This window comes from Lytechinus variegatus, chromosome 2, assembly GCF_018143015.1.
Source record: "Lytechinus variegatus isolate NC3 chromosome 2, Lvar_3.0, whole genome shotgun sequence".
Lineage (NCBI taxonomy): Eukaryota > Metazoa > Echinodermata > Echinoidea > Temnopleuroida > Toxopneustidae > Lytechinus > Lytechinus variegatus.
In genome coordinates this window covers 46,737,010-46,754,475 of record NC_054741.1, presented here as the reverse complement: position 1 = coordinate 46,754,475, position 17,466 = coordinate 46,737,010, and the positions used below count along the sequence as shown (strand labels likewise).

General features: G+C 36.9%; 2 protein-coding genes across 5 annotated transcripts in view; one reads left to right on the top strand and one right to left on the bottom strand.

The window, feature by feature from the left end:
• LOC121408171 (septin-5-like) overlaps positions 1 to 1,571 on the top strand; it is a 48,683-nt gene extending 47,112 nt beyond the window's left edge. For all 4 annotated transcript variants that reach the window (XM_041599525.1, XM_041599524.1, XM_041599526.1 and 1 more), the window contains one exon: positions 862 to 1,571. In XM_041599525.1, the coding sequence (XP_041455459.1) occupies positions 862 to 1,057 (196 nt within the window). In that variant the 3' untranslated portion in view covers positions 1,058 to 1,571. The remainder of the gene's footprint in view (positions 1 to 861) is intronic.
• Positions 1,572 to 5,384: 3,813 nt separating this feature from the next.
• LOC121408170 (GAS2-like protein 2A) lies at positions 5,385 to 16,017 on the bottom strand. Its single transcript, XM_041599523.1, has 4 exons — positions 15,885 to 16,017; positions 11,171 to 11,261; positions 10,624 to 10,690; positions 5,385 to 10,450 (listed from the first exon to the last, which is right to left on the bottom strand). Exons 1-4 carry the CDS (start codon positions 16,008 to 16,010, stop codon positions 8,446 to 8,448), a joined length of 2,289 nt encoding a protein of 762 aa, XP_041455457.1. The 5' UTR covers positions 16,011 to 16,017; the 3' UTR covers positions 5,385 to 8,445.
• Between the last annotated feature and the right edge of the window lie 1,449 nt (positions 16,018 to 17,466).

Below are 17,466 nucleotides of genomic sequence, written 5' to 3'. Positions count from 1 at the left end.
CATCCTTACCATTTGAAACGTAGCAGAAGAGTATATTCTTATATTCATTTTCATGCGTGCAAAATACCCTGCAAAATAAATTTCAATCAATACCATTAAACTCAGTCTCCCCCTCCCTTTCTCTCCCTTTCTTTCTTTCTACTTTCTTTGTATCTCCTGCTTTCACTTTATCCGATCATAGACTTCCATTTACATTATATATTTTATATAAAGCTATTCTTTCTCATTATTGAATAATTTCACATCCAATTACGTTACATAACTTCATCATGTCAGCCCATATAGATGCACCATTAACTATGCACTGCTTAGTCTGTCTTTGAATGTAAAATAATATACTAACTTAACAGTTTCTTGTTCTGTTTCTCTTTTTATTTATGAAAATATTTTTGTATTACATTGTCATGAGATAGTATAGGCCCTATACCGTCCTTTTAAGTTGCCCAGTTAGTATTGTAATATGTTGAAAAGGATTTGATGTATTTCAGATAACTTGGATGGAAGTGTCACTTCCAACCCCTCATTTAGAAGACAGATGATCTTTTGAAAAAGAAATTGTGTAATTAAATATAATTCTACTGTATATTGAAGGTGGAAAATCCCCAAAGCCCCGAAACGTTATTTTTAATTTTCCTTGGAATATTTAAGCAAGATCCATTGGCTAGTTAGAAATCTGCACGCAGCACGAAGAATAAAAATGTGAATATTACCTTGCATGTTCAGCCCCTCCCCCGGCCGTCCACACTTTACAGACAGTCCTTTGGCCCTGCAAGTAACTTACAGATGTATGACTTATGTATGTGTATTATTGACCATTCTAATTTCAACTTTATCATAACGTCCATCCATTCCTTTCATCAGCAAACTCAAGCGGGACTCGGGTGTTTTCGACGAAGTCGCCGAAAAAGACCGAATGCTGGAGCAAAAGGAGGCCGAACTCAGACAAATGCAAGTCATGTTGGAGAAAATGCAACGCGAGATGGCGGTAACACGGAGAAGTTCACGAGGGGCCGACCCCCTTTACGACGACAGGCGGTCGAGCACTGTCGAAGTATGATAATTACAGTGTAATATTGTATGTAATAATAATTATCAGGGGTGGCGCCAGATTATTCTGATGGGGGAGGGGTTGAGAATCTAAGGATGACGTCATTTTAAATGAAAATACAGGGTTATAGCTCTGCGACCTATTCGTTTTTCCTACTCTTTTCTTCCCATCTTGATAATTTAGTCATAAGGGACACCCTGCCCACTTGTGGCGTCGCCCCTGGTCCGAGTCGTATCATATTGTGTAGTATCAGGAAGATTATATAGTTATATCAATATGTATATAAACGAATTTTGTAATGACTATATTATGTGTAGATAGATCTTATGTCATAGGAAGTTTATCATAGGAATGTGAATATAATTTCTGTTTCAGATATTTCCAGTATACAAATGATTTATACGGACAATGCAGAAGCCGGACTTTTGGTTTATGATTTTACTTATCGGGTATGTGCCCCATATACACCAACGATATCGACTCCAAACCGATAGATGGTATGTCATTGGTAATAACGTAATAGCCCTTGCCTGCTTGTCGGTCTGCATGGAGTCGGTTATCCGTGGTGACTGAGGCACTACTGTTATCGCTTTACTTCATTCTCTATGTTACCTCTTTTCATATTGATATTGTAAAGCATTCATGTTCAAGTGTTTTTAGACGTGGCCAAAATGACTATAAGATTGATTCATATGTTTTCAAATGCATTAATAATGATAATAATGATAATAATAATAATAGCTATTTATAATTTTTTCCCATAATGGCCTAAAGCGCTTTACAGCATATTACCCCGGTCATCGGTTCCTTGCATGCCCGCATACAATGTATGCACATTCTCCACTCCCTGGGGAGCATTCCAACAAGAGCTCCAAGACTCAATTGCTAGGCATACTTCATAGGCTTTCGTATCCTACCAGGTACCCATTTAGCATCTGGGTCGAGAGTGGCAATGTGTGGATTAACGGCTTACCAAAAGACGCTAGACCGCGGTGGGTCTAGCAATATCAAACAATGTTTATAATCCTGTACTGAATTTCGTCTTTATGATTAACCACCCTTGAAGATGATGGCTTATAGAAACAAATATCGAAAAGAAAAGCTGAATGTTTACAAAATCTCAGAAGCAACTATTTTTGGAATAGACATAATTGTCGATCAAACAATTAAAACAATGTAAAATCTTATATTCCATTATCAGGTTGAAAATAAACTCTTAAACATCTGTTTTTAAACAAAATCAGGATATAAAACAAAATAATTTTCTTGCGCACATTCCCATGTTAAGAAAGATAGTTGATTCCGAGAGCAATGGAGTCCTCCGTAAATGTCAACCAACATAATTGTGATGATATTCCAATGTTATAAAGAGAGAAATCAAAATGAACAAATCGGTAAAAAGATTGGCTAAAAAGTAATGCCAATAATAATATGTATTGTAACAAGAGTTTTATACAAATGAGGGAACAAAATGCTGTCGTAACAGACACATTTTCTTTCTTTGGTGTTTTACTTTATGTAATCTTGAATATTTTTCGTAACATGTGCCATTGTTCAACTTTTTTTTTTATATTATTTTCCAAAATGGATTTACAAACTTAATGATCTTTGCAGTGGTTTGACTCAATTAACATTTTCTGGTTCTTTTGTAATTTCAAATGATGAAGTACGCTGAAAGAGCGGTGAGCGTAATTATGCAATCGGCTCAATTATTCAAGAAAACTTGCAATGGTTGGTTTTAAGGTCTATTTTTAGTTGCATTTGACTAGAAAATATAATTTCTGACTAGAATTTAGTAGGAAATATGACCAGACAAATATCATTTGAACACAGCTGAATCTCAGACTAGCAATTGTTTGTTTACTTTCCAACGTAAATCGTAATCAACTATGATATATATTGAAGATTACGAGTATGGCGTGTTTGAAAGAATTAAATGAAAAACACTGAATATTTGGTATAATAATTTCTTGATGGTTTGATTTGTCAAAAATATCAATGAAATGTCGTAATTCAAAATGCAACCTCATATTTTCTATATTTCTGCATTTTCTTGCTGTATACAGCTTCATGGTTTTTATTTTTTTATTTTTGTTTTATCTTCACTTCAAAATTGTAAATCATATTTCTTTGCTGAAATCATATGATACAAGGAAATAGATAAAACGAATCAAAAATATTGTTTTTGATATTTTATATTAGTTTTCAAGACATGTAATAAATCTATGATATACATATTAAGACTTGCGTACGTTTATGTTGTATATAAGTGTTATAAAAATTGCGAAATTCATGACGTAGTGTAATACAATAAGCCAGTTCGTAGTTCCTTTCTGCGCATGATCAGAATATTCTACGCATGATCAGAGGAAGGTCATTTGTACTAAAGTGACATGGTGGTTTAAAATCTAATGAGATAAGCACCAACTTTGATGTCTTGATTATTCAAATATTCTTTTGAATTGTAGTTTTCATTTACATCCACAAAAAAACAGCAATGCGTCCACGAACGACTGGTATTTCACATGCTATGATCTGCATTCAAAGTAGGAATGCAACAAAAATACCTTCATAAAGTGTTCATTGGTGTGTTATTCTATAGTCACCTGGTCTATTCAATCTCTTCATCCTGCTATGTAAGGCAAGCTTACGTAATATCTTGCTTTGAAATCTGCCTATCATAATGAAAGAAATGAAAGGTCATTTGACCAAAATTGTCCATGAAGTAACTACGAACTGGTCTATTGGATCGTGGCGAATAAAATAACGCAACGCGGGAGTAATAGATTAAAACAAGAGGGTATATGAAAGGGTTGCTGCAACGGTACAAATTAATAATAAAACATTTTATCATCATTGTAACCCACGGAGTTACTTTATATTGATGATGTCGGGGTTCAGTACAGAACATGTAGAATAGGCTCGAAGCAACACGTTTCTATGGATTGATCCAAATGTTGATTCAGTCACGACAAAACGGTACTGGGAACATGCCCATCAATCATGCTCATCCCTCATACAATACGTTTCATTAAATATATTTATTGAACATGTTTGGTTTAATCGGTTTTGCTATCATGGTATTTATAATAAAAGTTGGTTAAACCGTGTGAGTTAATAAAAATGATACCTCAAAAATCTACAATGTAAGGAAAAAAATATATATGAACACAAGTCATAATTACTATATATGGCCTAGCTGACAGAGTATATCTCTCAAATAATTTGATACAATATTTATGTGGTATGTGTTGACGCTTGGGTGATCACGGGGTATTCTTTGCAGTGATGTAAATTTTGCTTTGCGTCTAAGTAAGGCACACCTAAAAATGTTGGGCAAAATACTGTCCACACAACAATTGGTTAAAACTTTATCAAATTCTGGGTTGTTTGAAATGTGTACTTTGGACGAAATCTACACAGCATTGGTTGAAAACTACCCATTTTGATGAATTTTTAACCAATTGTTGCGTGGACAGTATGTTGCCAAACATGACAGCAATGAATGAATCCAGATGTCAGTGTCATAATTCTACAAGAGTTGCATTAAAATTCATTTCACAACACCTTTTCAATAAAATAATAATTGTTTAATAGTTTTTAGTATCAATTCTCCAATTAATTTAATTGAAAAAGGAATTAGCAAATATGCGTACTAACTTCTGTATGACTTCAATGGCATCTGCATTCATTGATTTCAGTCATGCCCCATACTTGACGCAAATCAAAATTTAAATCACTACAAAGAATACCTACAAGAGTGAAGACATACCTCATAAATATGGTATCAAATTATTTGGGAAAAGATACTCTTTCCAGCCATATATAATAATTATGCGTTCATAACATATCTTTTCCTTTAATCGGGGATCTGTGAGGTGTTTTTTTTTAGACCCACACGGCATATTTTATCATATGCTTCGCAAAATATATACTAGTTAACTTGATAAATGTGAACAATAAATCCTGACTAGATGAATGGTTGAGCCGAGTGCAACTGATATAAAAGGAAAAAAAGTTAATTTGAATAGAACGGGTTTTTTTCTGACGAGAAAATATTGAAAAATAATATCAGTTGCAACCTGGTGACCATGCACTAATCCCATCATTTAACAAGTTTGTATGAAAAGTGAAGGCATTCTAAAGTGTGTTAAGATACGAATGACCCGCTATTATAATAATGGAAAGTTTGGTGTTCCTAATCATTATCAAATACACTGATATACATTTAAGAGAATAACTAAAATGTACGTTTTAATATGGCTTTCCCTCAAGTCTACGTCTTGTCACCCACACTACTCTTAATACAACATAATAAACAATAAAGTAATCATGATTTATCATTCAGGCCAGCATATTTATTTCAGACGATGTTTCGTAACACACAATGAGAAAACAAAACACAGAAAGATTGAGTAGATCAATAGAAGTCGAAGTTACACTTCTTTTAACTTACAGTATAGGGACAATACAGACAAACAATAATATCATTTCTATAAATGAACAAAAACATTAAAAGAAATAGCAAGTGATTTCACCGAATCTTGATTGAAAAATAAAATCTTTTAAAGATCAATACATTATGGGGATACTAGTTATGAAAAACGATCTCTAAAGAAATTTCTGTGAAAGTACAGGTAGCTAAACATAATTGAATTATCGTTTTAAATATATGGGACATACAAAATGCAATAAGTGAAGTTAAATTAGCAGTACTCACAAAGTTAATTTCTTTTGAGTTATGGGTGAACTAAGATTTTAAAGGTTACTATGCTTAAGATTTTTAAACATAGGGGAATATCAACGTCATTGATTTTGAATTCATTCGCTAAACAAATCTGGCAAACTAAACAAATAGGCCTACTTCTTTCTTTGAATATTATCAGGCAATAAAGGGGCATAAAATTCCAGAAGTTTAAATGGAATAACACTTTAAGGAAGAACTGAATCGTTTGTTGAGAACTGGATTGATTATAAACACTAATGAAAAAAAAGAATCTCCTAGATTTGTATTTATTCTACTTTTAAAAAATGTGGGTTATTACTCAACAAGCGACATTTTATTTTCAATATCAATAGCCAATAAGGGGCATATTATAATCTAGTTGATCTAAAAACTTTAAATATATGAAAGGTACAGAAGTATTGTTTCTTGAGAAGTTGGTTAAAAATATAATTTTTAAACAAATGTTCTCACTTAAACAAAGGGAATATATATCTCTTTAATCTACATTGATATTGTATTTGCTCCAAAAGTTAACTTCTTACTTTTTAAATATCAACAAGTAGCAACGGCAGAGGCCCGTAATTGATTGTATTAAAATGGGCAGCCGTTGCCAAATTATAAAAACATTATACTTAAAGGTTGATAAGGTAATTAGTTAATTGATTAATTATCTATTTCATCAGTCAACTGATTGTTTATACTGCTATATTTTCATATAATCTTAAGATTATGACGTGTCTTCTAAACATCTCTTTTATATATTTTTTACAGGGAACCCACGACGTGGAAAATCATGAAAATGGATACACATACATGTATCTTTTTAATAAAAAAAGAGGTGAAAAATATATACTGAAAATGATAACACAACTGCAAAGTAATGAAGTATAGAGTAACATCAAGACAAATGGTAAATATATAGGACCATATACAACATAATGAATCTACATGTACAGTACGACAATAAAATAAACATAAAACAAAATACGATCAATTAATACGTCATTGTCTTTCCAATCCGCCTTGGGGAAATTTCTTTGCTACGATAAACACATCTCCATAAATCTGTATTTCAATATTTTATGTACATTTTATACAAATTAATATAATCAAATCATTACATCGCCAATTATGCGTTCTATTGCCTCAAAATATAGATTTAAAAAATCTGCAGTTCAAAAGACAGAGTTCAACATAATTTTATTTTCACCAAAAATAATGTGTCGCATCAATATTTTAGCAACCGTAATTGGATGTGATGTCAGTACATGTACGTTTCAGCCAAAATATATAAAGGAGCAAAATGTATGGAAGTAAAAAGGGAAGTCAAAATGATCATTACAAAAAACCCAAAAGGAAAAGAATTACAAAGCCAACTAAAAAGCAATAGCAGGCACTTTCGTCATCCTTTTGTACACAATTGCATAGACTTAAAACATCGCTACATAATAATGATTTTAAGATAAATAGAATAACGGGGATACTGTGAGCGGAATGTCAAGGATTGAAATGATGCATACGAATTGATACTAGAGCGCCGATATCAGATGTTGGACTAGGACATCATTTTTTCCCCTAGATACGCCACTACTCACAGGAGAATGCAACATCATTACTTAGAGACTCTACAGATGTAACAATTCCGATAGCTATAGGACTTTTGCACAAGTTCATAATGACATCATAAATGTAAGGGTTAAAATTTTTGACAAGAATGGTATGCAGCATCATTTAGATGTTTTTGATGAATCTACAATCTTTACATTTTGGACTAAACCACAGATTCACTATTTTCCCACCACTTTTGTCTACTTACGCAATGCACTATTACTTTTTATACCTACACGTATATAAAAAAAAAACATAACCGACATCTTTAACATCAGAAGAACAAACTTCATTTGTTCAAAATGTTTATTTCACAACTTATAAAGCGATTGTCGACTTTGAATTATTTATATATTTTTTTACTTTCACAGTTATCTTTGCAAATTTTTTTATACATGTATCTTGGCTTAATCTACAGTGATTAACTTTCCATTCACGGTAATATGTAACCAAACACTATGATCAATAATGACGTCATATCCTTATCCTCATATTTATCGTAATATCTTGCATATCGCACAAAACATTCAAGATTTCATTAAAAAGTACTTGACACTATTGTTTCTTTCGCTTTATTCTCAAACTTTTCAGATATACCTTGGACTTTTACTAGCCTAGGTTCTAATCTCTTTTCTTTACACCGGGACATTATCATATCATTACGTCATGCCTCAAGATTTAGAATCAAGGCACAAACGAGGGAATAATGGCGGGACTTTTCTTCACGAGCAAGCTTTCTCTTCTACATGATTCACGCACATCCACAAACTCACTTCTTATGACCACTAGGAAAGCTCATTTACATATTCCAACAACATGACAGTACATAATAACAAGTATACATTATTACATATTGGATCAAAATAAATAATAGTCTTTTATCTATACAATAATCTTTATCTTTAAAGCTATGGCATGAAAGCTTTACAAACGCACTACGACCAATGCAACAATTTACAACATGGTTAGCGCTGGCATGATGACCCAAGTAACCCGCTTGCAACAAGAGCCTTATCATCAGAAAGGATTACTTTAAATTGGTGAATGCTCTTGGTCTACTTAATCAACTATCAGTGGAATCAATAGAAGGAAGGACAGGGTGATGGTTGCCGATATTTGGTGAGAACTTGAGGATAGCATTGTCCTCATAACCTGAGTCATGGTTGAGGTCTGGTGCGGTCCGCACAGAGGATGTCGGTGAGATGGAATCACCTTCACTACTTCGACAGGGTGACATGTCAAAAGTATCCATGTTCTGAAGCTCTTGAGTGCTGTTCTGAACAGACTGCCAAGCCTCAAGAAGATCCGCAAGGATGTTTGGGAGTGAGTTGGATCGGGATCTGCTCTGGGTTTCCAGGAGGCGCTTGTGACTAGAGGGTAAAGGGATTTTTGTGGGACGACTATCACGACGGCTGTCTGACCTCACCGATGTCATGGTAGAGTGGTCAAGTTTAAGGTGTGACGGAATGGCTGTGGGCGGTCTTAGTCGTGACCTAGATGTTGTTGGTGGTGCACTTGCACTTGCTCCACCAACAGGTGAGCTGGCACCACTACTGATTGATCCGTCATCCCACGAGTCAGGTCGTAGAAAGTTGGATTTGAGTGGAATGTCTGATCTTCTGCGGCGGACAGGACTACCCCGTGCTGACGAGCTCCTCGAGAGAGGATGCTGCGACTTGTTGCTGCTTGTCTTGGGGTGTCGCAAACTATTTGTTTGCCAATCACGGGACAGCGACCTTGATCTCGGTTGGACATTTTCTGAACGTACCTTGTGGATCTGTAGAGATGGTCGTTCTACCGAAGGTTTTCGATGACCACTGTTTGAACGTTCAAGAGATTTTTTACGATCACTGTGTGTACGATCACTGCGTGAACGATCATTGTGTGTTCGCTCGAACAAACTCCTCCTACGATCACTAGCAGCACCAAATTTATCAGAGTTATTATTGGATCTGTCTACAGATATACTTCTATGCCTGTTCTTATTTGGGTTGGATTCAGAGAGTCTTCTCGTGGGGATTCCACTAAGGCTTCTTGAGCCAGATTTAACACTACTATCGTTAGATTCACAGCTGCTGGTGCTGTCCACCCTATGTCTTCCACCGTCATCCCGTTTGATCATCAAAACAGGTTCCTCTGAGCTATACAGACGCTTTTTGTCTAATTCCCTACTCGTCTTCGCAGACTGAGGGCGTGACTTTCGTGATATATTTCCTGGAGTTGAACTCCTTCTACTTAAACTAGGACTCATGCTATAATCTCTAACGGGTACCTTGGAATCGGATGTTGTCTTAACAGTTTTTCCACGAGATTCCCGTCCACTTCCATTTTCCACTCGCCGTTCTTCCGCTGCACCTACTGCAGCCCGCCTAACCAAGTCGCGTGGCCTGCTTGCTGATCTCATACTGGTGCTCAGAGGGTTACCACGTCTCCTAGTCGGGCTGGTGGGCGCACTCTGGACGCATGATTCACGTTCAAGCTTACAGTCTGCTTCTTGCATCGACTGGACTCGAGCCTGCTGCCTCTTACGCCTCATAAACTCTTCTGTTGCTGTTTGCGATGTCCTGTTGCTATTTGATGATGATTGCTTCGATGCATTTCTTCTTCGGACAGGGCTACCGATGCTCATAGGAACTGACTCGCTACAAGCAGTACTATCGGAATCGGGTGTGATCTTACGTGCGTTTGAACGGCTATGATTCCGTTTCAAGGTAGAGGAGTCCTTTGTTGGGGTGACATTACCACCAAGGTCAGGGTTACTGTAAGTGTCACTAGAGTCCGGAGATGTCACAAACCTTGGTGATGAATCAAAACTATTTCCTCTGCGCAACGGACGTGGGCTATTCCTGACACTAAGATTTAGGCTATTTGGACGGTAAGTGTCTCCGGTGCTCTGTCGTCTCGTCGGCGACATGATCGCGCTTCGAGGACGGACATCTGGCTTTATCCCATGATTGATTGAGTTGGTTGGCGAGTTGGATCGTGTGGTTCCACTCTCTGTGGGAGAAGTAGTGCCTTCTGAACTATGGTTGAGAGCGTGGTAGACATCAGAAGCCTTCACTGAACTCCTAAAATGATCAATAGAAGCAGCATAAAGATAATTACTATTTGCTTAATAAAATACCTAAGTCATATTAAAAGATTCAATATATTGCATGGGTTGGAGGAGCAAATAAGAGATATTCTTTTAACAATGATGAAGACTTATATTATGATATAGAGAGTTAGTTCATCAACTCACTTTCTTTTGGGGCTTCTTGGTCCAAAGTCTGCTCCAGCTGTACTTCGTCTCTGATTCTTCTTGTGCACTGCATGATGATAAACACAAATAAAATTGAAAAATATATTAAAAACATAAAACATACAAGGCAATCATAAATAGGAAAACTATTTTAACATTATATTTCATCCAACCAATTAAGAGTGATAAATGACTGACATTATGACTAGTTTTCCTGCAGAAGGTTCATGATATTGTACAGTTTCGCAAAAGTATCTGCAAAATATAGTTATGAACCATCTGGTAACGAATATGCATTTTCCTTAATTATTTTGATTGCTCTCGATCTGTTTCTTATCATCAGTTCTGCCTTGCGAACATCAATTATCTAATGACTACTGCACGGAAGTACGTCTCTTGGCAAGAATGCGACATAATGCACTGTGTTTCCAAATACTGATTTCATTCCTTTTCTCCTTCAAATAATGTTTAATACATTTACGTGATATATTAATGGGCCTAACTTTGATTTGAACCCTTGACCACTGTATGAAGTAAGGTTACAAACCTGTACACCTGCAGGGATCGTGTTTATCAAGGTAGTGAGTCAGGGTATCCCAGCCGCCGCCAACCCGAACCATGACGTGCTTACGAAGAATCTGCAGAGATCGGAAGACAAACGGGGAGAAGAGAAAAAAAGTCACAATTATGTCTGTCAATATCGAGATTTTCAATTCTTATATCCCATTCCAACATACCATAAAACATAGGAAGAAAATGTAAAAAAAAATACCCCTAAGTCAGCGGTTGTCAAGTAATCCACAAGAAAGAAGACTTCGGTTACAGAAGAAAAAAACGTCAGTCGATGCTTATAAATATTACTGAACAAGCAAGTTCGGCCTTATCATTTTGTAGGACAAACGGTCTTGGGACCAACTTTTTAATATTACGGGGCATGGGAATCGGATCTCGCCGACAAAGGGCAAGTTTGTCACACCAATCATCAGGGGGTCGCAGTCATAGAGGGATTTACTATAAGAGGAGGTAATGGACAAGGTCGATCAGAAGACAGTATCCTAATCAGATGGTCCTAACCTAAGTCTCTTAATCAGTGAGTAATGTGAAACTTTATTGAGTTCATTAGGCTGAAATGCGTCAGTTCACTTAGTCCAGATAAGAAATTAGTAAGACCTCTTGAGAGGTTGTGTAACGCTGCAGTTTATAGCTAACTTGCTAGGGCAGTCTGTACCAAGGGTCAAATTACCCCTCCCCTCGAAAACCCCATGCAGAACGGGTTGATGATCTCAGCGGGCTACCTTTACCTAAAAGTTCGAAAAGTGCGACGATCTTTTATAAAAGATCAAAGTGTAAAAATAGAAACCATGGATGACCAGGGATCTTAGCAAACACCACCGCATATCGCATGGGGTGAAGGTAGGAAGAGAGGTACATGATCTTTATACGGAAATTAGTTCAACCTCCGACAACCCCTAAAGACAATTTCCATGTCTTTCTCATAATAGAAATGACCATGGATGACAATATCAAGGCGACAAATGAGTCAGTAATGCCGAAACAAAGGGCGTCTCCAGCTCTTTGACATTACCCTTCATCGCTCTTAAATCCAGACTAATTGGTCGAGAAGCATGAGAAGTGTAAAGATGATGAGAGTGGCCTTAGCGTGTTGCCTTTCAATACGATGAGTAAACCTTTCACGGAGAGTTACCTTATACCTACGTCAATATAATGTCTAAATATGAACATTAAAGTCTTCAAATAGGTATGTCATGGATTTGTCAGACTTCTCAAAAACTAAAATGGGAAATCTACATTGACGAGAGGAAGTAATTTAAAAAAACATGGCATGTGCAATATAGTGAGTGAAGTAGTGCCGGGTCTGTTGGAAAGCAATAAACATGCTAGGGTCATGGAGGAGTGAATGGACAAACTGTAAGTAGGGACCAAACTGAACACATAAAAAGTAATTTTAGTCCCCCTGTGAATATAATTTGATAAATGAGGTTGCTATCCATCCAATCCGTTCAAGAACCCCTAACAGACAAATATTTTGTTGATACTTGGATATAAATAATTTTGTCCAAGATTTTTATGTGGAAAAGACAACGCTGCCAGGATGATGAAGAGCGCGTCAGAGGAGTATTTCATCAACATTTTCATCATACAACTTTTCTTTATTTTGATTAGCTGATATGGAAACTGTCGCGTAGAAGAGAACTTGTCGCATAAACCGTCCGACAAGTCCTTTAATGAAACTGATTCCCCAGATGTACCAGTTCAGAGCCACTCACAGAGGTGGACTGTGCCGATGATAGCAAGCGCGCCATCTTTGTCCAACGTCGGCCAATACATCAAAGACAAGGCTATCGTTCGGCAAAGGAAATGAAATTAAGAGACAATAATGAAATAAATTCAAAAGCACTGTCAGCATCACGAACCAAAGTAACCATCAAACAGAGATCCCTTATAAATGAAGCTAATTGGAGTTAATCACCATCTCAAGTCCCCCATCACTAAGATGAACCTGTGGTGAAACAAAAAGCCCGAACGAATTCATTTTTAAAGTAAAATAATCAAATGAAATGGTCAATCAGTCATATACGAGTCATCAAGACCTTCTATTTGTTGTAATACAGCCCAGACGACAAGTTCCTAGGGTTACACTAAAATCTTTAATTGCACGAATGATTTGCGGTGCCTTGGATTTACTGGCCCGCGATGTGATCTGATCGAGTTTGATGTATTTGGGATTAAGAGATCAATTGAGGTAATGCAATTACTTTCTTGGTGTAAGTGAGTAAGCACCGCTTATCAACACCTCGGAGTCATATATTGCACATTTGGTTAAGATTGAAGTCAATAACAGATTTAATCATGGTCAAACGCGGTCAAATCTTGGCACTGACGCACGAGTTTTTCCTAAAGAGCGCAGGTTCTGATTTTCTCCAATGATTTTCCCCCTAAAGACTCCTGAAGATGACACAAGAAAGTACGCATAGTCATCAGCTGTCGCGAACAAACTTTGCTTTAACGGACCTACATGTATCCACCATCTTATAAAAATGTAATACATCAAAAGTAGAGTTAATTAGAAGAACAAGTTATCATCGTATATGTGAAGACTCACAAAACTGAGTTATAGAGAGCGAAAGAGGGAGTAAGCATTGATGAACTTACAAAATAAAATCAGACTCTTTGTGCCATTGTCATGATTGTAATAAAGTTTTGATGTTCTTTCCTTTCTCATCAGCGCATCAGAGGGTTACAAATACAATATACACAAAGAAAAATAACCATCATCAACATGAGCAAGGCTACGTTCAATGAATGCATAACACACGAGTACATTTATTTTAGCCGCATTGTTTTCAACATTATCATAATTAATTAGAAAGAATTGGATACTTTCTTGTATCTATAAAATCATGTTTTCATAACCCCTCCCTCCAATCCGCTGATTGTATGCTACCCGTCTCGCAACATCCACTTCCTTTTAATATTTGTAACAATATACTAGCTATGACCGATGACAATGATGAATTGATTCTTCCCTAAATTGGACAGCTTTGATTCGAGGCGTATTCGTGCTGCCTCGATATCTCGTAAAGGCAAGTAGAAGATGCATATTGCGTTGTTTTATACAAAACATAATCATGAGGATCTCGATCAACTCCCTGCCGACGTTTGGCAAGTTAAGTTGCGTTTGTGTTTTGCTGGAGTGTAGAAGCAGGTTAAGATCCAGGATATATCAAGGCGGAGGGGGGGGGGGGGATCAGCATCGAATTCGAAAACACAGCCCCGTAAAAATAGCCCTCCAAATAGGGGACATTTGCCCTCTTTTACCACCCCAAACCCCCGGATAATATCCTATGAGACTTGCCCTACTCAAGAGACGGAGAGCCCACTACCGGAATAACGTTCTCTAAAATAATGTTAATGAGGGAATCTTATCCGGAGGAGATGTCATCCCAGGGATTTGGGTGTCTTGTTATACGAAGCTGGCCAATGCACATGCAAAAATGCTTTCAGTTAATCTATGACTGGAATAAAGTCGGTTCCTCCCAGCCAATTTAAAAAAAAAAGTGCTCAAATTTGTGGAGGGATGAAGAACAACATTGATCGCGTCTTCGATCAAATGTTATACAAGGTTGTCGACAGGTTTAACGGAAGAACACAGAGAAGTATGCTAGACATGTGGTCCCACATATTGAACTAAATCGGTGGGTGAATAACGAATGTGACGGGAAATATTGATTAGAGAAGACAACGAATGGCTTCCGTTGCTTTCCTCGGGTTACGAAATGATAACAGAGAGGCACTGCTTAGGGCAAGAAGATGGATAATCAAACACGATGCAGACAAGAAGAGGAAACGATATAAAATGATGGCGAGATGGAGGGGACGTGTCTGCTAATAAAAAATAAAGACGCGGGAAAAGCGAGGGGGTAGAAAATACATGGATGCACATGACAGACTTGAAGGGGAAATGACATCAGTCTTAAGACTTGATAGACACGATAATGAATGAAAGTTACTAGGTATTTCGATTAGAAGTGGGTTAAGGAAGTGCCCATCGTCATCCGCTTTTTTCTTGTCCATTTTTCCTTCTTCCTTGATAAAATAGAGTTTAAACAAACATTCCTCAAATATGCACAAAATGATCCAAGTGCTTTATTGGGGATTGACCCTTTTTTTTTGCTCATTCTACATCACAACTGACTACATGAAAGAATCTCGCGGAAAGGCCGGGGTACACCCGATGCCTACTGAAGGATAATGGGATGTAACACTTTCACAATGTTTTGTAAGAAAATGTCGAATGAAGCGGGAACATTAAGTGTTTGTACCTGAATATGGTTTTATAGTTTCACAGGCTTACAGTTCAGAATTATAATTATCTTACTTACTATTACCCCTGACAGGCACATTTCTTTTCGTGAAAATCATATTTCAGTATCCCTACAAGGGGTCTTGGTCTGGAAGATTAAGTAGCACACCTATGTTGGAACAGAGAAGCCGCCACCAGACCAACACCATCCCAACTCCTCCATTGAAGTCTCCTATCCTGTAGCCCCCCCCCCGCCCTCACCCGGGTGTAAAACCCACTTACCCTAACAAAGATGAGTGTATTGGAGTCTCCTATCCTGTAGCCCCCCCCCCTCACCCTGGTGTAAAAAACCCTCTTACCCTAACAAAGATGAGTGTAATCTCCTATCCTGTAGCCCTCCCTCACCCCTTCTGTCCCTGGTGTAAAACCCACTTACCCTAACAAAGATGAGTGTATTGGAGTCTCCTATCCTGTATTTTCCCTCTGCTTCTCGAATCATTGGGAACTGCATCGGACAGGAGCATCTATTCACCTCATCCCGAACCTGGAGAAAATGAAACATAAGAAGGGAAAATAGAAGAATGATAAAGATAGGTCCAGAATAATGTGTCCGTACAGCAATGTAATCAATGCGATATTACTTTTACACCAGCGAAACCGACTCAAGACCGACGACAACTTTTACTTAATTTCAAATGGCAAACACTCGGTCTGTTTGGAGTCAGGTTCTTCAGTGTGACTGTAGCATGAGTGAATACACAATTGCATTGGGTTTAAACTTCATGGTTGTAATAAAACGAAACACATGTAGGCCCTACATGAATACTGTGGTATTCGAGACTTGAACAATGAATAAAAGTTAAAAGTCAATGAAAAGTCGACCCCTGATATACTTAATAATTAGTATTAGTAATACTGAAAGGGGAATGAAACCTTTGGAACAAATAGGCTTGTGTAAAAACAGAAAAAATCAAAGAATAAGAATAAAGAAAGTTTGAGAAAAATCGGACAAATAATAAGAAAGTTATGAGCATTTGAATATTGCAATCACTAATGCCATGGAGATCCTCCTATTGGCAATGCGACAAGTATGTGTGATGTCACTGATGAACAACTTTCCCTTTGGTGGACTATAAAATACCCTCAAAATGTCTCTTTTTGCTATTTCTTATGATGATAGAAACTATCTATCCACGATGTATTCTAAAAAAAAATATGTATCACATGCCCTCATGTAGAAAGAACACATGATCTATGGATAGATGTGATAAAAGAGGCAATTTAAGTGAAATATATACTAAAGTAATGGAAGAGTTGTTCACAAGTGACATCACACATCTTTGTCGCATTGCCAATTTGATATCTCCATAGCATTAGTGATCGCAATATTCAAATGCTCATAACTTTCTCATTATATTTGTCCGATTTTTCTCAAACTTTTGTTGATCTGTTTCTTTGATTTTTCTGTTTTCACACAAGCTATCTTGTTCCAATGGTTTCATTCTCCTTAAGGTAAAACCATCTGTCGGAAGAAGAGAGAACTCCTCTCCCCAGCAAAAAATGTGGTGGTATACACAGAGGACCACATCAGTTATTTTACACCGGTGTTACATTGACAGAGTTAGTTTAACACCTATAGGCGTTCTTACAACACCCTTGGTTGTTACATTTACACTCTTTGGGGATATGTTCAATCTCTAGGGTGTAATTTTAACACCTCGGGGTGTGGGCCTCTATTAACACCAACTGGTGTCAGTTTTAACACCACAGTTTTTACAGTGTACTAGCCTGACAGAGAGGTGTTCCTATTATTATTTATATGAATTTACTTTTCGTCGTGCATATAGACTCTGGTAGAGGACACTAGATTTCATTCTACATGTTCTATTGGCAGTCAGATATATTCATAGATATAATATAATAAACATGACAGACTTACACCATGAATTACACGAACAATAATAATTCCCTTTCTTTAAAACATCAAAATTCAAAAGTAGCCTTGATATTTACACTCC

What these genes read in the sequence shown, in the direction of transcription:
- LOC121408170 (XM_041599523.1), bottom strand. Translation starts at nt 16,010, where the DNA reads ATGTTTCATTTTCTCCAGGTTCGGGATGAGGTGAATAGATGCTCCTGT. An exon ending in ATACACTCATCTTTGTTAGG is followed by an intron (nt 11,262 to 15,884) that starts GTAAGTGGGTTT and finishes CGATCTCTGCAG; the next exon opens with ATTCTTCGTAAGCACGTCAT. An exon ending in CCAAGAAGCCCCAAAAGAAA is followed by an intron (nt 10,451 to 10,623) that starts GTGAGTTGATGA and finishes TGATCATTTTAG; the next exon opens with GAGTTCAGTGAAGGCTTCTG.